The sequence below is a fragment of the Cyberlindnera jadinii genome (genome assembly GCF_001661405.1).
Source record: "Cyberlindnera jadinii NRRL Y-1542 unplaced genomic scaffold CYBJAscaffold_2, whole genome shotgun sequence".
In the NCBI taxonomy this organism is placed as follows: domain Eukaryota; kingdom Fungi; phylum Ascomycota; class Saccharomycetes; order Phaffomycetales; family Wickerhamomycetaceae; genus Williopsis; species Williopsis jadinii.
The window spans coordinates 925,410-947,966 of record NW_017963653.1 but is presented as its reverse complement, the minus strand read 5'-3'; the positions used below and the strand labels follow the sequence as shown (position 1 = coordinate 947,966).

The 22,557-nt window shown below is 40.8% G+C and overlaps 11 protein-coding genes across 11 annotated transcripts; 3 read left to right on the top strand and 8 right to left on the bottom strand.

Annotated features, from left to right (window-relative positions):
• Positions 1 to 24: 24 nt before the first annotated feature.
• Positions 25 to 567, top strand: AHC2 (Ahc2p; the record flags this gene model as incomplete). The annotated part of the gene is made up of 1 exon (XM_020216224.1): positions 25 to 567. The coding sequence occupies one exon, from the start codon at positions 25 to 27 to the stop codon at positions 565 to 567; it is 543 nt and encodes a 180-aa protein (XP_020072583.1).
• A 127-nt stretch (positions 568 to 694) lies between these two features.
• Positions 695 to 1,284, bottom strand: TRX3 (Trx3p). Its single transcript, XM_020214425.1, has one exon. The coding sequence runs from the start codon at positions 1,227 to 1,229 to the stop codon at positions 837 to 839; it is 393 nt and encodes a 130-aa protein (XP_020072582.1). The 5' UTR covers positions 1,230 to 1,284; the 3' UTR covers positions 695 to 836.
• Positions 1,285 to 2,564: 1,280 nt separating this feature from the next.
• RPC11 (DNA-directed RNA polymerase III core subunit RPC11) lies at positions 2,565 to 3,174 on the bottom strand. The gene is made up of 2 exons (XM_020214424.1): positions 3,105 to 3,174; positions 2,565 to 3,047 (listed from the first exon to the last, which is right to left on the bottom strand). The coding sequence occupies exons 1-2, from the start codon at positions 3,111 to 3,113 to the stop codon at positions 2,751 to 2,753; spliced, it is 306 nt and encodes a 101-aa protein (XP_020072581.1). The 5' UTR covers positions 3,114 to 3,174; the 3' UTR covers positions 2,565 to 2,750.
• A 249-nt stretch (positions 3,175 to 3,423) lies between these two features.
• TSC3 (Tsc3p) lies at positions 3,424 to 3,735 on the bottom strand (the record flags this gene model as incomplete). Its single annotated transcript, XM_020216223.1, has 1 exon — positions 3,424 to 3,735. One exon carries the CDS (start codon positions 3,733 to 3,735, stop codon positions 3,424 to 3,426), a length of 312 nt encoding a protein of 103 aa, XP_020072580.1.
• A 2,197-nt stretch (positions 3,736 to 5,932) lies between these two features.
• CYBJADRAFT_193340 (kinase-like protein) lies at positions 5,933 to 7,124 on the bottom strand (the record flags this gene model as incomplete). The annotated part of the gene is made up of 3 exons (XM_020217475.1): positions 7,010 to 7,124; positions 6,026 to 6,844; positions 5,933 to 5,976 (listed from the first exon to the last, which is right to left on the bottom strand). The coding sequence occupies exons 1-3, from the start codon at positions 7,083 to 7,085 to the stop codon at positions 5,933 to 5,935; spliced, it is 939 nt and encodes a 312-aa protein (XP_020072579.1). The 5' UTR covers positions 7,086 to 7,124.
• Positions 7,125 to 7,357: 233 nt separating this feature from the next.
• Positions 7,358 to 7,873, top strand: NOP19 (Nop19p; the record flags this gene model as incomplete). The annotated part of the gene is made up of 1 exon (XM_020217062.1): positions 7,358 to 7,873. One exon carries the CDS (start codon positions 7,358 to 7,360, stop codon positions 7,871 to 7,873), a length of 516 nt encoding a protein of 171 aa, XP_020072578.1.
• Positions 7,874 to 8,109: 236 nt separating this feature from the next.
• CYBJADRAFT_49332 (heat shock factor family protein) lies at positions 8,110 to 10,595 on the bottom strand. Its single transcript, XM_020217732.1, has 3 exons — positions 10,293 to 10,595; positions 8,727 to 10,137; positions 8,110 to 8,388 (listed from the first exon to the last, which is right to left on the bottom strand). The coding sequence occupies exons 2-3, from the start codon at positions 10,094 to 10,096 to the stop codon at positions 8,346 to 8,348; spliced, it is 1,413 nt and encodes a 470-aa protein (XP_020072577.1). The 5' UTR covers positions 10,097 to 10,137; positions 10,293 to 10,595; the 3' UTR covers positions 8,110 to 8,345.
• Positions 10,596 to 17,005: 6,410 nt separating this feature from the next.
• On the bottom strand, positions 17,006 to 17,602 carry RHO1 (Rho family GTPase RHO1; the record flags this gene model as incomplete). Its single annotated transcript, XM_020216808.1, has 1 exon — positions 17,006 to 17,602. The coding sequence occupies one exon, from the start codon at positions 17,600 to 17,602 to the stop codon at positions 17,006 to 17,008; it is 597 nt and encodes a 198-aa protein (XP_020072576.1).
• Positions 17,603 to 18,846: 1,244 nt separating this feature from the next.
• MET16 (phosphoadenylyl-sulfate reductase (thioredoxin)) lies at positions 18,847 to 19,956 on the bottom strand. Its single transcript, XM_020214423.1, has one exon. It carries the CDS (start codon positions 19,805 to 19,807, stop codon positions 18,980 to 18,982), a length of 828 nt encoding a protein of 275 aa, XP_020072575.1. The 5' UTR covers positions 19,808 to 19,956; the 3' UTR covers positions 18,847 to 18,979.
• Positions 19,957 to 20,271: 315 nt separating this feature from the next.
• On the top strand, positions 20,272 to 20,697 carry NUT2 (mediator complex subunit NUT2; the record flags this gene model as incomplete). Its single annotated transcript, XM_020216222.1, has 1 exon — positions 20,272 to 20,697. One exon carries the CDS (start codon positions 20,272 to 20,274, stop codon positions 20,695 to 20,697), a length of 426 nt encoding a protein of 141 aa, XP_020072574.1.
• Positions 20,698 to 20,719: 22 nt separating this feature from the next.
• Positions 20,720 to 22,372, bottom strand: EHD3 (mitochondrial 37S ribosomal protein mS47). The gene has a single exon (XM_020214422.1). The coding sequence runs from the start codon at positions 22,189 to 22,191 to the stop codon at positions 20,773 to 20,775; it is 1,419 nt and encodes a 472-aa protein (XP_020072573.1). The 5' UTR covers positions 22,192 to 22,372; the 3' UTR covers positions 20,720 to 20,772.
• Positions 22,373 to 22,557: the final 185 nt, after the last annotated feature.

The following is a 22,557-nucleotide window of genomic DNA, read 5'->3' as shown; positions in this document are numbered from 1 at the left end:
AAAGTCCAACCAAGAAGTGAAGACATGACCAGTTTAGTCGTTCCAATGCCGTCACAGTTTAACGTGCCGAACGATAAGAAGACGCATAGACACGACAACCAGGACGATGACAGTTTAGTTGTCCATAAGAAGTCCAAGCTGGAGTTGTCTCATGATGCTAATGCTTCATCTGCTATTGATCTGGGGAAAATTTCAAAGAGCGAGAAGCTGATAAACTTCCAAAGTTCACCTCTGGATGATAACGTTGATTATATCTCACTTAAGAGTTCATTAGATTTGTTGAAGAGTAGATCTCTTCAAATACAACGGGATATGAAGGAACTTGTGAACTTGAAACGTTGTATCCGTACAGTTTCAGACGTTAAAGAAGTGGTGTCGTTGATCAACACCAATAGGGACTACCTAAGGGAAATTGAATACACAGGAAGTTGTATAAAATGCCCTCGTATCAACTGGAGCAGAGATTATGACGTTGATATGGAAACTTTACAAATGGATAATGATACTTTTACAAATGAGATTAACGAACGTTATGAAATTATCAAAAGGGATAAACTCTTTGGATGAAATCAGTCTTGACAAAAAGCATGGGACATGTTCAATGCCCGCTATATATTGATAACAGACAACCGATCAACACATTGGAATGACTTGAAATGACAAATGATTACTATTATACTTGCAATAATGTTTGCTGAATGCTTTTTAGCCACCGTTTTATTCCTTCCTTCTCTCTCCTTTTCTCTACAGAAGACGAGAATATCTTGTATATAAAACGTATACATGCCGATGGATATACCTATTTCCTTATATGTATTCATACACCCATTGTGTGATCATTTGTACTCTTCGATTGCCTTCTTCAAAGCCGAAGGGTTGGCACCAACGATCTTACCAAGGGCATCGTTATCCTTGAAGAGCACAAACGTTGGCATGGCAGTGATGCCATACTCCATGGCAATATCCTGGGCCTGATCAACGTCAACTTTCAAAAATTGAACATCCGTGTACTCCTGGTTGAACTTCTCCAAAACTGGTGAGATCGCCTTACAAGGCCCACACCATGTGGCGTAGAAATCAGTAATTGTAAGCTTTGGACTGTCGATGAGTTCTCTGAACTTTTGCAAATTCTCAACCTCTTTGATGGTGCTTTGGAAACGTAGCGCTGTGGCCTTGGTTGCTCTTAAGGAGCTCAAAACTGGACGAGTTAAACGTGATTGGAGAAGCATTTAGTTGTCGATTTGTTTATTGTTTTCAAACGCCGTCTTAAGAATTGATTTTGTGGATGTGTTCTTGTATGTTTTTTTATGTATATTTTTTTGGTTGTTGATGATGTAAACACTGTGGTTTTTGTTCGTTGTACACGGTGTATTCTAAAGCCCAAAAGAGATGACGATGAGGTTAAAAACACACGCAGAGAACAGCGTATAAATAGAGGCCGATTTCCCTTGCCGGTTAGTAGGAAATGTCTGGTCTAACTTTATCAATGGGTAAAGCTGTAGTAGTTACAACCCATTGTTGTAGAATCATGGTGTTTGCATGAGAGTCAAGATCTTGTTCAGTATGTGTCATAGATGATATGCGTACAGGGAGCAGGTGGTTAAGCACTTTTCCAACGACGATACGACAGTGTCGGTACGTTTAATGAGGTTTATGAGGTTGTGTAAGTGGTATCAGCCGGCGTACTGGTATGTTCTGAAGCGGATATTGAGATAAGAACCAAACGTGTGTATAGGAGCAGTTGGACAGTCGATGCAAGTGTCAGGTCAGGTATTTCTAATGCAAATCCAATGTTCGTGAAGAAGGATTCAAATGATCATAGAATCCAGTGGCATTCTTTAAGTGCTAGAATGGAATGGAAGGAGTCTCCACTACCTAAAGATGGAGGTGTGTTACAGATGGGGTCTCTTTCTTATACACCAGTGCTTCAAGTTCCTATTGACGTTTAACCTTGAAGGTATATGTGCCATGGTGGTACAGAGTTATCAGATCACTGAGTATGAGTTTGATTGACACTTTTGACATGCTTATATGGTTAGAATTTGAGGAGATGTATGGGCTTAACCAACAGAGGCTTAAAACAGCGGCGTGTACATCAAACATGGTTCGAAGTCTCAATTGGCTTCTAATTAAAGTGACGAGAATCTGAAAGCATCAGACGTATTTAGGACCCCAGCATCTAGGAATAGGTTTTTCAATGAAAATCCTTACAAATATAGACATATGGATTGCTTGCGTCATAGTTTGATATTATGATGAACTCTTATATGACATGAACCACTACCAGGTGAAGAATAATGTTCAATATCATCTTCTACAACCGTTCAACACTAGAAACAAGAATAATGGTTTTAGTGATTCGTTAATGGGTGAATATGACATGACATGGGCGATTTGTTTGTTTATCTCGCCGTATAACGCTAACTGTATAGAGGTAAAACCTGGGTCTTAGCCTTACAAACTCATTAGAGATCGTTACACATTGAGAAAGACGGTAAACTGAACGCTTTAGCTGAGTCATAGAGAAGCTTACAAGACCTACCACAAATGGTTCACCCAAAGAATATCAAGAAGAACAGCTTGGAGTGCTACTATTGTTTAGTGTTGAGAGTCTAGTCAAGCCAGATGAGAGCTGTAATCCTTTTCTTTGGTAACCCATCTCCAAGTGCTCCATAATGGCCCAGATTAATTGATATAATACATATTTTTATAGATAGTATACATGTAAACGCACAGGAATGAAACCATGCTCAGTTTTCTCTCCATTGATGGCCACACTTGGTACATTTGTAGAAAGTTGTCATTGGTTCATCTGCCGATCTAATCTGTAATTGAAAGAAGTATGCCTTATCGTTACCACAACTATCAATAGGACACTGTGCTGCTGTTTGATCCACATTTTCCCAAGCACCATCACCTCCCAACACATCATCGATCTGTTTACGGGGTAGCTCCTTACGATCAAATATCTCTACACCTGCTATAGGGAATTCATATGGACATGTGGGACATGTTAGTCTGTGGATTCCACTGTCAGCTGTTGATATCTATAAACCCTCCGTTAGTGAAAGAACCTTGAATGATTCCCATGTACGAGAACTCACCAGAAGCATATTGGAACAATTCGGACAGAATGAAAGCATCTTTTCTTGGGGGTACTTCTTCTTCTTCTTTCTCTTAAAATGGCGAGCTTCTCGGATGCGATGTTTGGTATACACTTAAAATTTTCGCCAATGTCGCATCACCAAAATTTCACTACGTGTTAAGCTGTCTACTGGTTAAATTCAAGACTAGAAACCAAGTGATTATTGATGGGAATTGCGTATTTTTGCAGTAGAAAGCTAATAACACTTGTACAGTGGTGCCACCCACGGTGGCTCATTTCTTAAGTTCAAATGGTGCCTGTGATATGTTGACGTGGAACTATGCGTTAAACCCATAATGTATGAGCACTTTTTTGAAATCATCACCCGTTAGATAGTAATAGCTTCTTGTGAACCAGACCACTAATGAATGTGGCAAATAGGAGAACACCGCATAGATACATAGACTGAATAACGTGAGGAAGAACAAATGTAGTACAAATGCATCTTGTGACTCCATGAGGTAGTAGGGAAGATGGATATAGTACATCCAGTATAACTTTTCAAAAACGTGTCTAAGTGTTGCAACGAGGAAGTACGAGTTCTTGTTGCGTTCCTCGTTCGTTGGATAGTATTCAAATGTTCCAGCCATCAGTGCGAATCTACTTTCAAGAGGTATATGGGAAGACGACAAGCAGTTGAATCAACAATTCAGTGCAGCAAATAAGTTGGAGGAAACAACACACACACACACGCAACAGCTATCGAAAGTGAATGAGCGTAACAAGCGGAGGAAAACACACGACAATTACTTATCAAAGAGCTTCTTACGCTAAGCGTCGAAAGTAGAAGCATCAAAGATGTTGTAAATGAAAGTAAATAAACCAGTTTTACGCGCGCGAGCCCCTATTCCCATGTCGCAATTCTGGAAACGAGAGAGGTCGGAAAATTCCGACATCTATTTTCCGATAAGTCATACATCACTATCATCTACGGGTTATTATAACCATTAAAAACGATTTCCTCTATTGAGATATGCACAAATTACGAGATCCTCACTCCCAGCCTCTGTTATTTGAACCATGACTTACGATTCTCCTGTTTGGAAACATTTCTTTTCATACTCAGCGAGTTTCTACTGCTTGGAGGTGATTGTGAATCATCCAAATCGAGCTCCTCCATAGTGAATTTTAGTCTCTGCAACTCAGTAGAGGTCCTTGGAGATCTTGTAGGCTTTGGTCCACGAACTGGCACCACTTCCACTTTTAAGCTATCACCATCGTCTCCGGTCTCATCCACTGTTAACCGTGAAGTGGAACTTTTACCAGTGATATCGAGGTCCAGCAACTCCAAGTTCAACTTTGGTCTATTCTCCTTCACATTGTTCGTATCCATATCGATAAGATTCCCCTGGTGTGATGCAAGAAGTGTAGGGGATAGAGCTGTGGAATCGGCTTTCGTCATCTGGACCGATGACTGTGGTATACGAGCCTGTGATTGGGGCGTTCTGGACCCTTGTGGGGGAACATGCAGTGCAACATGCGGTTGGAGTTGTTGAACAGGAACCTGAACAGGAACCTGAACAGGAACCTGCATGGTCATTTGATGCTTTCGCTGTTGTGGTGCTGGTGGCATCTGTGGAAGTGCTTGGCGCAAAGGTGGTTGTACATATGGAACCGTTGTACCTTGGTTGATCGATGGTGCCTTAGAACTAAATGACGCTTGTGACTGATATGCACTTTGAGTATATTGTGCCCAAGGATTTCCACCAGAGGCTTGTGGAAGAACCGGCTTCTTAACGTCCAATGTGCTTAGATTAGTCTTCACTGGGAATGGGTTTCTACCAGTTGGGAATGGGTTACGAGATAATGAAGCCTCCCTTGGTGTTTGTTGAGCTGCTGAAGAATCTTCAAAGTCAAATAGTTGATCAAACGAGTTCTTAGGAATAAGAGAAGGTCTTTCGATTTTAGAGCTTTCCACGTCTGGTGATTTCACTGATAGTTCTGGTAACACGGAAGCATTGCTCTCAGAGTGATCACCCTTTGTGGGATTCAAATCGTTCGATGCCGGTGTGATAGTTGTTGCAACCGGACTCTTGAGGAAAACATCAACGTCAGCATCAGTATCATCATGCTTGTCATGGCCCTCCTTGTTATTTGTTTCTTTTTCGCTAATCGTCCATGCTTCCGTCTTTGATAACTTGATTGAGATATCACTAGGTCCAGATGGTTCAGTATCACCATGCTCAGCAGCCATATTTGACCGTTCCTTTGTTTGTCCACCTTTTATGTTCAATTTGTCACTCTTTGCTGCCAACAGAGTTGTTGATATGTAATCTTTATCCACACCTTGACCCATATCATCCAGTGCATCCAACTGATCCAGATCTGGGAATCTATCTTCAACGTTTTCCAAATCAGAGTCAGAACTGCTTTCTTCTTCTCTATCCAAAGGCAGATTACGAACACTTGATTTGGAAGACTGTGATAGTTCCTGAGGTTGAATATCAGAAAACCTAATGCCGTCATCCACTGTACCAACTTTGTTAGGTGGCATTGGTAATGGGACAAAAGCGTCAGACTCAAAAGACTTGCCTTCTCCCATTGGAGGCTCAAGCTCTTTTGTTGTTTCAGTTGATGATGACTTCTTACAAGTATTTGACACAGACTTTGGAACAGATTGTGCACTTGGCACACCATTTGGTACAGAATTTGTAACAGGTTGGACACTTGGAATTTGGCTTGGAATCTGATTTGGGTATTGATTTGGAACCTGTAATGAATCATTAGGTTCATCTGGATGCACCTGAGGTTCAACTTTCAGTCCCGTATTTTGCTCTTGATGTCTTCTCATGAGATATCTCTGTTCCAATTCCAACTGCTCTTGTTGAACTCTTTGAACATGTTTTTGATATTTTTCGTAGACAGAGAATTCATATCGACCCAGTCCATAATGGTCTTCAATTGGGACAGGGACTCCCATCATATCACATATCTCGTACAACACCTGGTAAGCGTTAGGTCTTATGATTGGATTCACTTGTAACATAATAATCACCAAATTCTTTAACCTTGAAGGGTATTGCATGGTCTCGGGAAATTGGAAGTAACCGTGTAATATAGCCAATTCACCTTGACTTTCGAAAGGTGTTGTGTAGTACATCAGCTTGTAGAGGAAGACACCCAATGCCCACATGTCTGATTTATTGTCAATTGGTAAGCTCTTGTACAGATCGATCATTTCTGGGGCTCTATACTGAGGGGTGGTATTCCGGATGATATCAGCCGCAACCATTTGAACTTCCTCCTGATTCTTCGGAGGTGGCATGAAGGAACTCGCTGAACCAAAGTCAGCCAGTTTGAAGACGCCGTTAGAATCTCGCAATACATTCTCAATCTTCAGGTCCCTGTGGATCAGATTCTTTGAGTGCATGTAATCAAGTGCCGTTGTTATCTGGTACATTATCTTTGTAATTCTACCAACGTCCAATTTTGTCTTGATGTTGGCATTCATGTAGTCCAACAGGGAACCGCTTGAGCACAGTTCCATCAGCACAAGCACTTCATAAGTACCGTCTGCCAACTTTTCAGCGTTTGAGTCGTAATAGCGAACGATGTATGGACACGCCGTTAGCCTCTTCATAGTATCAACTTCATTCCTCAATTGGTTTAGATCCGATTTCTCCTTCACAATAACCCTTTTCAGACACGCTGGTTTATCATCTGGTTTCAGCTTCACTGTGTATATACGGGCAAATCCACCTACAAGCACATTGGCTATGTCAGTATTGCTCCATCAGGACATTGACCTGATATATGACAAACAAGACAATGGCACAGACTCTCCAATCAAAAGGCTGCCTTGGTCCGGCTCCAAAAAGAACAAAGACCCCAGAATTGGAATGTTCCGAATGTGTGCATACTAACCTTCTGCTAAGTACCCTGCTACCTCCACGGTATGCTGACCAACACGGACAGCAGTTCCCGGATCTAACGTCTCCATCCAGTGTCTTTTAAGTAATATGTTTCTCTTCACGCTTCAAAATCCGTCTCTTACAGAGTTGAAGGGAACTTGAATACAAAATTGTACACACGCAGCACATACAGAAAAAAGGGGTGCTGGGGGGGGTTCAAAATGGTTACGGGCCACAACAAGAACACCCAAACACCAGAAATTGCGTATAAACTTTTTTAGTGCATCGCAGTGTCTTTTATTACACACAAAATGGTGCTACTTATTACCTGTTGGGTGTGTTTAGGAGGCCGTTTACCGCCATGTCAAGGGTACAGGAGATCAAGAAGAAACAGGAGATACAGGCCAAGTTCCAAGTTGCTCTAGGCGAGTCGAGAAACGCTGCTGCTGGATGGCTTGGGCTATCGTCGGATGCAGCTGATGGTGATGGTTCTAATAAGCAAGAGTCATCTGAGGACTTTCTAGACCTGCCGATACTGTTAGAAGGCAAGGGACTGTCGCTGGATGGACAGAGTACAATAGGTGAATTTATAGCCACCGGTGTCAAGTCCAAGACTGTGAAGGGTGTGGATCACAAGGGCGCGATACACAAGGGTTCATCAAGGGCACTCCATGCGTTGAGGAATCAGATGAGAAATAGCAGTAGGAGTGCTCAGCGGTCGAAAAGCACTAGACTGGCTGATCGTCAGCCTGTGAAGAAGGCTAAACCACATGGCCATTCCAAGGGGCACCAGGAAGACTCTAGTGACAGTTCGGATGAAGAAGTTGTAGTGAGGTCCAATAAGAAGAAGGGCTACAAGTCTTTCCTAGATAAATGACAGTCATACCATGACTGTTCTTGTACTATCCAAGCGTTATGAGCAGCGTACAATGCCACTGAACCTGAGAATCAAGTAACAGGTAATGAATACACATGTGCTATATGATTAGGGTGATTTTGGATCTAGAAATATCAAACAATTGGGTCATAAATAAGCGTAACAAAGACATATACAAAAACAATAGCGTTTCACAAACAAACAGAAGTACTGGGGAAAAACATCAAACATCAAAGAATGAATATATATGAACCATACACGGATCGTATTCAACTGGTGCGTAGCGTGGATGGATGTTTCATGATACTTTGCAATTAAACATAAACCAACAAGAACAAGACTTCCAACCATTGGAGCTGGAAGTAAATGACATGAAAACAATTAGACATCCTTCATAACCGTGAGCCACTAATACTGGTGCTTTGGTTTCTTAAACATTGGTTCATGATTTGCACTAGCAGGTAAAGTATTTTCACCATCTCTTGTAGATTTTGGACTCTCCAGCAGTGAGCTCACTGCAACCTTGGAAGAACGTTCTGTGACTGTACTCATAGACATCGAACTCGACCTTGTATTCATTTCGCTCGAAATCGAGGGTGATAGCAGTGAGTTTATCGACGATGGAACGTACTGAGTCACACTTCCCTGCGAGTTTCTCGAAGACAATGAAGATATCGAAGATTGATGGGAGTACATAGTTGATTGTGATGAGAGTGAACTGTGCGGATAGTCAGGATTGCCAAAATTGGAGTTGTTGTACTCAATCAACGATGGACGTATTTGGTATTGTGGTGCACAAGCTGTTTGAACCGATGGTGAATCATTAGGAACAGATCTAGGAGGTGTCTTCAACAGAGAACTCCTATGTGGTGGGTTTAAATGTGTTGGCAAGGATTCGTTACGGCGGTAAGTCATTGGAGAACCTAAAGAGTTCTGGGGAAGCGCATTGTACAAGCTTGGTAACGAGCCTGGTCTCAACTGTGGTGTTGTATCAGCAGGTCCTGTTGACGTTGTCGTCGAGGTAACAGGTGCAAGAGGATCAACAAATATAGAACGCTGTCTTGTTGCACCCGATGATTCCCAAAAATGGATTGATGATTTCCGGTCTGTCCATGATTCACTGATCCCATTTAACTTGGTTGCACGTGAGTTGATGTAATCTTTAAACAATGGTGGTTGTGAATAAGAAGTTGGCGCCAGTTTAGGTAGAATTTCACTTGTTTGATGTCTTGTATCAGGGTTCAAGAGTTCAATTGGTCGTTCTAAAGAGCGACCTTGTTGAGATTTACGACTCTGACTCTGTACAGGAACATCAACCTTTTCAGGTGGGATTGAAACTGACAAGTTACGACTAGGTATGGTATCCTTTTGTTGGGCAACTTCCCGTGGTAGATACTGCTGAGGTGTTGTCTGCGTCTGTGGCAATGCTGATGGTACTGTGGTCTGTGTGGGTTGAGGTATAGCAGGTGGTTGATGTTGTGGCTGTTGATGTTGTGGCTGTTGATGTTGCGGCTGTTGGCGTTGCTGTTGCTGTTGGCGTTGCTGCTGCTGCTGCTGCTGCTGCTGTTGCTGTGGCCTTGGTGGCAACAGTTGTACTTGACCATGAGGACCAACTGGGACCCCCTGAGGATGAGCATGATGAGGCGGTGGCGGTGGCGGTGGTATTTGGTATACAGGTTGCAGGCCTTGCGGACCAACTTGGTGTGTTTGTTGAGTGTAGACGTGTTGATATGGATAGCCCACGTAGTACATCCCTTGTTGCTGTAGACCATAATGAACACCTTGTATTGGTTGAGCTGTTGTCCATCTAGTGTCCTCATCGGGTACAGTCTTATTAGAAGAACGTCTCTTTATATTTCCTAAATTTGCTTCGTCTCCCTTTCTGAATAATCCTGTTGAATGTTTAAACTCCCACACTATTTCATCTCCTCTAGGCGACTCCTCGTCAAAAACCTTATGAAACCCATACATGTGTAGTTGCCGTACAAAACTTGAGACATTACCATGCTTGAAATAACTTGTCAAAGCATTGGCAAATTCAGTACAAGGTACCAGCGCAAAGACACCATCTGCATCACACCACCATATCAGTGATGAAAGGGAAGGATCTGATAGCATTGCATATAGCTTGTGGACGAATGCAGCCTTTCGTGTGGGCTGCGGAGTGTTCAAAGTCATGGGTGATTGCTTAATGTCAGAGACCTTTGTATTCTGTTTATCCATGATTAACAGCAATCAATGTGTTTTCACTCTTGTATGATGACCTCTTCCCCTTATCTATATTACTATCCGAAGAAAAAAGCCACGCACACCTTTGTTCCAGATCTCTTTGTCCAAACAGTTGCACTGATGCTTCAAAAGGGTGTGAGATAACGTCCACTTCTGCAACTCCAAATCAAAAAGTTGTCAAATAACCGACCTCAATCAAAATGGAATGTAAATAAAAGTATCGTTGAATGTTAACGTGATATCAGATATCAGAAACCGTCTCCGCCCACAAAGTACAATGCTGCCACTTTAAATGTTTCACCAGTCTTCCACTAACAAAAAAAAGGACAGACACACAGGAAAATGTCCAGATTGGCTGTATAGAATATTCCTTGTAAAACCGTTGGGTCCAAGGGGCGTCCGAATATTGCAAAGAAACAATCTCTAGATTCGTAATTTCGTCACAGATAAATACCGTACTATGGGTTGGAAATCCTTGCTTTCTAAAGTAGTTGGATTTTCAATGTAGTTTGACCTCTCTGTGTGTGTTTTTGATATTTTTTCAGAACAAAGATTTTGACAATTGGATCTTTCTTTGAGGTCGCTCCCCTTCTCTTTCTTTTGAATTTTCCCCCAAACTCACGGGAAATATCTCACACTGGCTTCTAATCAGCTCCAAGGTGATTAACAACCTTTCTTAATCAGTTTGTTTAAAGATGCCTGCTATTGTTAACCGAGGGGTGAAAGATTGTACGAAGGGAATAGAATGGAAAAAGCCTGATAATTTTTCAACATCGTCTAATTTTTTGTGTGTGACGTGAAGGCTGTTATTTTGGCCTTCGACGGGAAGGGAAAAAATCAAAGAAGCTGCTCCATGGAATTAGAGTTTACTACCCAACAACGTACGTCATGCAGCACGTTTGCTTCAACTGTGCATAGCATTATGAATTTTGAAGACCTTTTACACACCCAGCTGTACAGGTAAAACAGTGCAAACGAGAAAAAGAAAGAATAAGGAGAGAGAAGGCAAAAAAGGCTAAAAAGAAGGAACGACACATCACAGAACAGTGAGTATTTTAACACGGGAAGCATATGATTTGAGGCAGTTCACCATTTAACCTGGGGTGGTGATTGAAATCGAAGATAAAAAGGGTCTGGTTTGTGGTTGGCTACGTTTGCCTTTAAAGGATGCAGTAGTACCTCGCTGGAAATTTCCCAAATTGCTTTTCCTAGTACGTACTGGGGTGTTTCATTAAGCCAAGGTTACATACGTAAAGTACGTTAGGTTGTACATACTACATATGTGGTCGTGGTACTCTATATATATCACAGAGCTAGGGGAGAAGCGAGTGGAGAGTTCACAACCTCAAACGCCAAACGTATGCTTATGTATCACTTATCAGCCGGCTTCTTCGACCCAACAAGATTCAGCTATGCTCTTCAATAAGGATCGAACGATCAATTGTAAATCAGCAGATAACATGGTTTATTAGGAATGAGGAAAACGTACATGTATACGACGAGGTTAAAATACTGGGCCTTTAATCCCTGAGAATTTGTCCGTGGTGAGGTGAAACCCAATGCCCAACTTGCTAATGACCGTTTTTGCACTGAGAAACAGAGTGGAATTTCCATAGCGGCGGGATTGATTTCCAGTTAAACTTCAAGAAAAACGTGGAAACTTCAATAAGGCTGATACTGCAACAACATGCAATCCTGAAGTACTTTTGGGCGGTATACAAAGTGATCATCTACATATAAGAGCAACTTTAATCTTATAGTTCGCATAAGTACACATACTGATACATATCATGCAGCTACATGATGCGTTTGGCACCCCCTAATATGTATACATATGCTACAGCTTACATCTGTACGCATTTTACAACGGTTTTGCGCACATTTGCCTCTCAGTAAAAGTTTTCGCCCCTAAACCATTCCTTACGGTGTTTTCCAGCTCGTCAGCCATCATGCTGGTGAAGTTCAAATAGCCCTCCATTACAATCATACGTTAAATGTGTTGTAACTTTGTCACTTCTTTTGCATAGACGAACTCAATACACGATAGGTAAGGAATAATAGAGGTATACCACTGTTTCTCATTCAATTGCGCAAGGGGTTGCCAAGTTTCTGCTAACTCTTAACCCTTGAATCAATCACGGGAGAAAAAAAATAAAATTGTCTCACACCATACAAATATTGGCGTAGAAAATATCCATGTAGAGAAGTTTAAGCTTTGGAACGTTTTCCATATAAAACCACTGCTAGGGGATTTCCTTAGTGTAAGTCTGTAAGCAATGTAAGGTGCAACTCTATTTCCTGCTCCTAATCTGCACGTTCTCTGGCGCTCATTTTGAAGATGTGTGATTACCAGGATCGATGATGTCTTTTAACAGGTCTCATTTGTTCAATTCGTACTATTAGTTCCTAGTACAACCGTGCTTGGAATTAACAGAAAAGTAGGCAACGAATTGAATGACACGGAGAAAGTATCACAAGTGTAACAGATATCAGTGACCCCTTGGTAAGAACCGTCAGTGGAGCCACACGAGCACTATGAGTTCAATAGACGATACACTGGAAGTGGATGGTGTCGACAGCTGTAATTGGAGAACCCGATGCTTGGTTTCAGGTTCTAATGTCCGCATTGTATGTCCTTATTCATACTTTAGGATTGTATGTAATGTTTGCATTAAATATTTAATCAATGAAAATGTCGTCCCACATGTGCAATCTGCAGTCATAATTCGAGGCCCATCTCAAAATCTTCTACAGTTAAGACTAGGGAGCATAGAAATGTTGAGAAAATTCGATCCAGCGTTTATGACAGCCAGGGCAAACCTTATAATATAAGTGTGAACCCATAGTCAGAAGAGCGACTGACAATGAAAATGATTACTTCTTAACTATTGACCATAAGTGGGTTCAAATATAACTTGAGTTGGATCTGTGATTACAACACTTCCAAGCATTGATCTTCTTCCAGGCAGCTTTCTACCAGAAACGAGGATCTACGTTTCACTAGAGAATATATCTCCGCCTTTTTTTCCACGCCTTGAGGGAAGGATGATTGTGGATACAACATGAATCTTACTGATCGTACGTTCTAGAACTTCTTTCAATCGACTGTTATCATAGCGATACTTATATATGTGTTAGGACATTCCTACTGATAATACTTCTGCTGTGCTCGTCTGTTCATTAGTTTTCTGGCGGCCCCAGCCCTAACCCAGCGTTTAGCAGTGATTAGCCAATATTACCCCCAAAGTAACGGTACATTCTGTGCTGCAAAAAGGCACACCTAATGATCACCGGAAGAGTTGGCTGCCTGGTATTCCTTGTATGTGGAGTTTTACATAGATATACATATACGATATACTGGTCCACAACGTACAGAGAACTTATTCAAAGGATGCAGGAATAATAATAAAATTAATCAACCACTGGTCCTCTAAGGATTGCGTATGCGTAATATCACAAACAGTCTATCTTTCATCGTATCTGTGAATTATACGGAAAACATAAACGCTCAGTTACCACCATTAGATGACGGCTAAGATCCTAAGTGGCAAGCCTTCCTGAACTAAAGTGAAATATTACAGCTTTATCTCCACGTAGATTACATTTTGAAAATTAGCTTATTTTTTTGCCACGGTCGGTTGTTCTTTTTATAGATTTAGTAAAGTAGATACATATAGCAAGAGAATCAGATCACCCTAACATCTTCATCAGTCGACACGATTTATCAGTTTTGGGCAACATTTAACACCCCATGGCGAAGTTCTCCGGTACCAAAGCAAGCTTATCCGACAGAAGTTATCTGTATCATGTATACAGCAATGATCTGCGTGAACACTTAGGAAAGAGAAGAAAATGCACATATGGGGTACCATACATTTTATCTAAGCAGGCTTCACAGAATGTGATTATGGAGCTTGTACGCGATGAACCATATACATTGGTAATGATTTAAATTATAATCACCATCAAATATATTTGTTCATTGTATAAAAAGTACGAGGAACACCAACTGAAATGACACATTACATGGCAGTGCAGTGTGTGTACTAGCGTTAAAATTATTAAGATATCTTTCAATTGATACAAGCACTTGTTCTTCAGAGTAAAGCTTTGTTCACAGAAAATAATATTTAGCTATTTTGATCTCGCAATAACGTTAGGTATTCTACATAGAGACAACCGTACAGATGTATGCGTACTGTGCACTAACTATATTAGACTTTTCTAAGTTAATTGAGGCTTAGTTACCTCCAGAATGACGACATCTTGTTTGCAAATGAATTATGATTAGGGCGAAGTTTTTAAGAGAATTTGGTCTGCCTGGAATGTAGAAGCTTGGACACATCTGCCACCATCGGTACCAAAAACGAAGACCTTTAGGGAAAACGCGCACTCGGATATATGTGTAGGGAAAATCAATAATTCAGGCTCAAGTGATTCATATACATTGAATTTGAGGCACTTTTGTTTACGTCCTAGTGAATCACATCCGTACGGATATGCATGTACATATCACTGAGCAACGATCAGTTTAACTGTTTGAAGATATCATGAAGCCAGTCTGCCAAATTTTTGATCAGGATAACTTATTTGCTCTCGAGGTTGTGCAATGTATGCAAGCATGCTTAAACATCATCTAGATTTTAATTTGAGGTAGGTACCACTTAGGGAATCCAAGCCGTAAGTTAATTTGCAAAACTCCCAGAGATCTAATGGTATGTGTCGCACAGCTGAAGCTGCACATACCGCGCACCATTTTGAAAGCACTTGTTAGATCTTTTGAAGTGCTCCTTGTGTCTTTCTCCAACATCTGGATGTGAATGACATTACATAGCATCTTGGAGTGAACTGTCTGTCTCAGCAAATCCCGATGATTGAAGTTCAAGGTGCGTTTAAACTTTGTAGTAAGTTGTGCTTCTCCTCACATCACTTGAGAAAGCTTAATTGTTGAGGCTGAAATGTGCATCCCATGGTGCGTCTTGATACATAGAGCCAGGCGCAACAAATATCTCTAGAGCTGTGAAGCTGATAATCTATAAGCGTTTGAGCATAGCTACACAGCGCTATGTGTGAATTGATCACCCATCCATATAGAGATCCCCTAGAACTTTTACCTTATCAGTTACCTGATTCAACTGGCCAAAGCCATTGAAGCACCAGCTACATATATTTCCGCTCAGAGTTTAATGTATTCCTGTCGGTTCTTTCTCAGAGGCCAAGTTCCAACGCAGCCTGCTCTACTATCTTTGCCAGGGCGTGTGGATCAAAGTTTTCGAAACTAGGAGTTGCACGATGTACATCGAAAATGTAGATACTGCATTCCAAGCCTTATATTTCACGTACAGAATCACGTACAATATCACGGTTCGACGTCGTAAATCCTTTAGGAAATCTGTGTTGCACGGCAAACTGAGTATTTGTAGGTGCTGCTTCGTTGAAAGGCCTATGTTGCGAGCTATCTTTGCATCTAAAACCATCATCGTTTTGTTGCTAAATATATACGAGTAAGTCGTTATGTCACCATGAGTGCCACAATATGCCAACCAGTTGAACAAAGAGAATGTGCTGTTGAGAATATCTGGGAAATATGATGTTATTTGCTTCTAATCACAAGTTTCGAAACCAATATCTATAGAGTCAGGTCACTTACCCTCAAGACATTGCATTAAAATGAAATGTTGTTGTTTCATGCCGTAGTACCCATTTAGTGATTCACACCACAGTGAAATGAATGGGCAAATTACCCTTTTGACATATCCAATATGGTTTCTCTTCAATGGAAATCAAGGGAAACGGTATTGTAGTGCCGTCTATCCACTCGTAACGATGTAAAGAATGTTATCTTACATGCATACATCACCAAATAATGGGTTATATCTTCCAAACAGCTATCAGAATCGTTACTCCCAATGGCATATGATTACCATATAATCTTCAGTTTACTGTATGTTTGACAGACATTGGACCCACAAAGGTCAAAATAATTTGAGGTTTCATGATTAATACGACGTGTAAAGTAGAACATTAGCTTATCATGAAGATCTATGTTTTTAGGATCCTGGCTTATAATGTGCGTGAAATCTGTACTCTGGAGTCCTTAATATGCATTAAGCCTTCAGTCACAGTTTTAACATTAGAATTACATGATATATAAACTCTTGAGACATGTTCAACGAGAATGTTTCGTATGTATCATGCAGCATGTCTTTTCTTATTCGGGTGTCAAGATTTGTTCTATGATTGTTGCCGCTTATGTGATACTCAGGGTTGTGTACAGTTAGAAGTCCTTGCTGTAGTGCAAATATTTGACTGATGTGCATTTGTTCGTTCGTAGCCTTGGTTAAACGTCACTAGAACAAAACCACCACAACGTACTGGCAAGAAATCCAACTATAAATCACCTCATCATCCGCACAACAGACTGTACATTGTAGAGAGTTTCATAGTGATATAAACGCATGTGATGTAGCTAAATTTGCAGTTGTAGCTTGCTATCCTGTGTGACCATGTAATGGGAGATGGCATAAAGCGCATAAGATCTAACCCCTTGAGTGGTGCGCTGATCCTCTGAACATATTACACGAGACGACCAGCACCATGGATGAGCCCAATAGGCAGTATAATAATTGCCGTTACTGATGAGCTTTAAAACACTGATCTTATGCCATTTTAAAACAATCACTTGAAAGAATTAACGTTTGAACTGTATTGTACACAAGACATACAGTGCACCGTGAGGTTGTTTTGAAGCAAAGTCTGGCAATAAAATATTCATAGTGAAGTACATAGTCTGTAGATCGGTGAAAGAGCATACATAAAGAAAAAAAAAGTTAAGTAAAGTAGCTAGACGACAAATAATAAACACATCAATAAGCATTAAAAGATGATGGGAGCAAGTAATGATTACAAAATGACACATTTCTTCTTCTTACTTGGTTTCTCCTTGGTCATCAAAGAAGCTCTTGTTGCAGCCTTGAACACTTCATCAACGTTGTAGTTCTTCTTTGCAGAACACTCAATGTATTTGATGGCGCCAATTTTATCAGCAACATCTTGACCTTCAGCAGCGGACACTGGAGCCAAGTTGTCATCTCTCAATCTTTGGATAGTTGCAGGATCGTCTCTTAAATCAACCTTACAACCAACCAAGATGATTGGAACACCATGACAGAAATGCAGAACCTCTGAGATCCACTTCTCTTGAACGTTAGCCAAAGATTCTGGAAGATCCACTGAAAAACAAATCAAAACAACGTTTGTGTCTGGATAGGAAAGAGGTCTGAGTCTATCGTAGTCTTCTTGACCAGCAGTATCCCAAAGGGCCAACTCGACTCTACGACCATCCAAGTCAACATCTGCGACGTAGTTATCAAAAACGGTTGGAACATAAATCTCTGGGAAGGTACCCTTTGAAAAGACAATCAATAAACATGTCTTACCACATGCACCGTCACCGACAATGACGAGCTTTCTTCTGATATCAGTTGGAAGTTGAGACATTACGGATATGTATATATGTGCTTGTGTGCTGTATCACCGTATGTTGGGAAATGAAGACGACTCTAAGATATATCAAAGGAAGTCAAGAACAGGAAAAAATAAGATAAACTCCTTTAGTTCAATGTTCTGGGTGAATCTTTACCTTTTGATCGTAATGGAAAGGTTGAATCTGTAGAATTGAAATGGACAAAAAAATAACAAGAAAACCTTCAATGGAGAAAACCAAACTCGAGATGTGTCTCTTATGAATGGGTTAGTATGTTAACAGCAAAGGAAACGAAAACACAACAAAAAAGCACGGCACTTGAAAAGAAGTTTGAGGTGAATGTGTATAAACGATGGAATTTGATGAACGCCATTGTGTTTCAAACAAAAACCAGAAGGCTAAAGTCGACTGAATCATACGCGTGATGCCTTTCTTGACTTGCTTCTTTTTGGTTAGAGACAGAAAAGGTATCGAACCAAACGCGTCAATGTTAAGACCTCTGTCCAGATGTAGAAAGTCATGCTTAATAGAGCATTGACAACCTTTGGTGGTTTTCAGTTGACCCAATAACCATCCCTAAAAAATTCGATTTCAAAATCAAAATCTTGAGGGAAAGCAGCCACCCTGAAACTAGAGATCAAAACAATCAACACACCCATAATACAAAAAAGAAAGGCAAAATAGCAACCGAACACAGTAGGAGGCTGAGACAGCCCACCAAGAGATGATCAGTTGAATGGGCCGTCAAGCCGTTTCTTTGAATCTCATATGAGCATTAAAGTTCAAGAGACCCATACACACACATCAACAACAACAACAACATTTCAAGGAGTAAACACACGGGCAAAATCCACATTCAAATCCCAAACGCAAGGTCTCATTTCTTCTCCCCAATCGTGCCTTTTTGAGCCAAGTTGTTCGTTAAGCATAACACAAACAAATGGCCGTAACCAAGTTCATCTACTCACTCTTTTCTTCCTTTTTTGTCTCTGAAGTTGATGATTTCAATTGATGAAAGTTAAAAGTTGTATTCCCTTTTTCTTGATTTGTTTATCGTTTTTGCTTATGTGGTAGTTTTTTGTTTTTTTTTTCTCTCGTTCTCTGTTTCTGTGGGCGTCATGTTTTTTTTTGGCTTTTTTTTTTCTTTTCTGCGCCCCCTGTTGAAATTTGGTGGGATTTTTGCTTAAAAACGCGAAGTTTTATTCCAGAACGGGCGGCTAAAAATTGTGTGTAAACAATGAAATTTATTTTTGGATCCTTTTTCTCTTTGGGAACCGGGAGTTTTATAACAAGGTTTTGAACATTGGCGGCAAGTTGAAGTCATACGTGTAGATGCTTGTATTGTTTATTTACGAACGGTTGGAATAAATAGTTTATTGATTTGACTTGTCTTACTCTTTGGTCTCAACTAACGAGTTCAAGTACTGTGCGAACTTTGAAGTTTGATGGATTCCACATTCTGACTTGACACGACCTTTCCACCTTCCCGATCTCTCGTCTTCACCTTCGGCAACTGGAGCAGTTGAGTGGTAATCTCCCACTGATCTATAACCCAGGTCTAAGAGTTCGTTGTACGGGACGTTGTTCTGCTTGATGTACGAAAGGACCTGGTCGAAGCTCCAGTTGGCCATTGGGTTAATCTTTATAATGTTTGAGGCCTCGTCAATCTCCAATATTTGGAGTTTGTCTCTGGCTCCTCCTTGTGACCGTCTTCTACCGGTGAAGACGGCAACAACGTCCAACTCTTTGTATGCTCTCTGTGCAGGTTCGACTTTGACAAGGAAGTCGTACATGTCCTCGTTTGTCTCCCAGAGCTGCTCGCCGTACACCTTTTCGAACTCCAACTCCGTGGCGGCCTTCATCGGCTTGTAAACGTTTACTTTATTCTGTGGATATCTCTCTTTGACATTCTCAACAAGTTCAAGGGTTTGTGGGAAATGATGAAGCGTATCGATAAAGATCAGCTCTGTGTTCTTACCCATCTGTGCTAGCATGTCAATCGTTACTAATCCGGATAGACCGAATGCAGTGGTTTGGTACAGATTCGGGAAAGTTATCGTGGCCCATTGTAGAATCTGTTCTGGGGATAAATCTGCTAACTTTGAGTTGAGATGATCCAAATGTTCTTGTGTAAGTATCACTTTACCCTTGATGTCATACGTCTTGACGCTTTTGGTTTTAATCTGGGTCTTTGAAAGCTGCACTTCTGTCGTTGTCATCTCGTGTTTGGTGTAATTATATCGGTATGTAGGTGTAGATGTGAGGCACAGAAGCAAGATGTTGTCAGTTAAAGTGTGGTGAATGCAGTCAACGTCTATTCAATACCATAAACCAGTGACAACTACAACGATACGATATGTGAGAAAGTATGAGAGAGAGAATAAAATTTTTTTTCTATCCTTCGACAGAAGAGAAATACAATCTAACTCTCTTCCATTGAATAAGGTTTACTTCACTTCACGTGAATTACGCCAAATTTTTTCCATGTGGCTAAACTGTGGCTAAACTGTGGCTAGTTGTGGCTGTATTAAATATCTTGACTTCCTAATACAGATATACCAAGATCTGGATTCCATATATATTCAAAATGCATCTGGATCGCGCACTACTCTAATACACAGCAAAAAAACCCCAAGGACATAATGTTGAACACTGCTTAAGACAGAAGCAAGCAGACACAACAATGGCGTCAACAAATACAGATGAAGCTATAGAATCGGCAAAGAACATATTACACAACCTCACTGATATCACAACCGAGTTATTGGTACAAGTTCATGATTTCCAAGGCACAGAGAGCTCCCGTGACGGGTTAGCTATTGTGATGAACTCCACTGTGGAAAACTTGGAAAAGCTTCAAAGGTCAAATCTGACTGCATTGGACAACGTTCAAATACCTCTGGATGTAGTACAATACATTGAAGATGGAAGAAATCCTGACGTGTACACTAGAGAGTTTGTGGAAGCAACGAGGAAATCAAATCAATACTTGAGAGGCAAAATGGTTGCAATGAGACAACTACGGGACGTGTTGGCGCAAAAGATCAGCACTGAGTTTTCAGAGTTAGAACCCTCGGTCAAGGATATAATAGAGAGAACTAACGATTGATGAGTATATATATAGATATATATGTCAATATAATGATTTATTTAAATCTCTATGTACAAACTGCTCAAATGACGATTATAACTTCCACTTCAACTTTTGATCAACCGAGTCAACTCTTGTACTCAACACCAAGTTCAAGTACTCAATGATTCCTGATTTGTGCGCATACTTTGGATGGGTAGTGAAATGATCAAAGACATTTTGCTTTGTTACTGTGCCCTTCTCAAGGACACCATCCGCGCCATCAATGAAAGAACGAATCTCTGATTCCTTTGGAAGACCAAAGTTGTGTGGATACTCGGTAAAGGTCAAGTTGAAATGGTTATCCAATTGTAAGCTGGCATCGGACTTCAAAAATGGAAGGATCTCCTTGACCGTGACCTCAGATGGAGACTTGTGTTTCCAGTTTGGAATTTCCTTAGATTTTCTAATGAGTTTTGCAGAGACACCTTCGTTGAAGTCAGAGTCCTTCATGAATTGCTTTGCAGCATGAAGCTCATTGGTCAAAGCCTCATGGATATTAGATTGTGATCCACGTTGGAGCAACTCAAGAGCAACCTTTAAAGATAGTGGTGATTTCTTCTTCAAGGTTTCCAATGTTGCCAATGAAAATTCCGTGTTTGCCTTCTCTAAATCTTCAAAGATAGACTCAATCGTAGCAGACTCGTGGAACACCTTTTCGAGCAATTGTAATTGTTCGACAGAATACTTGAACTTGTAACCTTGTGGCAAGGACTCCGTGAAATCTTCGATAACGTTGTTGACAACGGTGAATGGGTCAGCATTGGAATAGGAAACCGTGGATAATGCCTTGATGAGCTCTGGCAATCTATGAGAAGGCACATAATGGGTAGCCAAGCCTACAAAGTAGGCGTCCCACCCAAAGATGCTTTCACCAGTAAGGGCCAAGTACCATCCAAATGAACTTGGAACAACTTTATTCAATGCAAATGTGGTTCCAACATCCGGGAAATAACCAATGTCCATCTCTGGCATTGCCCACCTGGTGGTTTCAGTGGCAATTCTAAATGGTGTATGGACAGAAAGACCAACACCACCACCCATTGTGATGCCATGGGTCAACGAAACAACTGGCTTTGGATATCCCGAGTATAGGTAATTCAGAGAGTACTCCTTCTGAAAAAACTCAACACTCTTGGCCGGCTCTCCAGCTATGTTGGCATTGGCACACTCTGCAACGTCACCACCAGCACAGAAAGCTCTACCGTTCGACTTTTGAATGATCACCTTTGTCAAGTCAGACTTTGAGTATTCAACCATACGTGGATAAATCTTGGTCAGCATGCTGGTGTTCAAAGAGTTGAGCTTCTTAGCTCTGTTGAGCGTAATTACTCTGGCAGCGTTATAGTTCTCAAAAATAACATCGTCTTCCTCCTGAGGTGGAACTGTGGTTGTGGAATATGACACCATTGCAGAAACTCTTGATGCACTGAGTTGTCTTATACTGTTTGCCCTTGCTACTCTTGAAAGCATTATATATAAATGAAAGAAGGAGTTCAAGCTGAAAAAAAGGAGTAAGAACTTTGTGGGGGTGTGGAGATAAAAAGCCTTAAAACAACCCGAGGATAAATTGTACACAACAACAACTCTAATGTGGAAAGTGGAGATTCAGTTACCCTGTGCAGCGTTTGTGGTGGGTTTTCGTGATCTTTTCTTTTCGCCCAATTGAACAATTCCCGATGGTAAAACTCCAACAAAAAAGCAAAAAAAAGCAAAAAAACACACAACAACATTACATCCAGACATCAACCTAAAGTTTTTATGGTTTCCATGACAACGCTTAGGATGCTCGATTTGTTTTTGTTTTGTTGGCGACAAAGTTTGAAGAGGAGGACACAA

Excerpts from the sequence above, each read along its gene's own strand:
- TRX3 (XM_020214425.1), bottom strand. The coding sequence starts at position 1,229 with ATGCTTCTCCAATCACGTTTAACTCGTCCAGTTTTGAGCTCCTTAAGA.
- CYBJADRAFT_49332 (XM_020217732.1), bottom strand. The coding sequence starts at position 10,096 with ATGGATAAACAGAATACAAAGGTCTCTGACATTAAGCAATCACCCATG. Across the intron at positions 8,389-8,726 it reads CCACCACATAGGAGTTCTCT|TGAGCTCACTGCTGGAGAGT; the intron begins GTTGAAGACACC and ends CCAAGGTTGCAG.
- MET16 (XM_020214423.1), bottom strand. The coding sequence starts at position 19,807 with ATGACAACGACAGAAGTGCAGCTTTCAAAGACCCAGATTAAAACCAAA.
- EHD3 (XM_020214422.1), bottom strand. The coding sequence starts at position 22,191 with ATGCTTTCAAGAGTAGCAAGGGCAAACAGTATAAGACAACTCAGTGCA.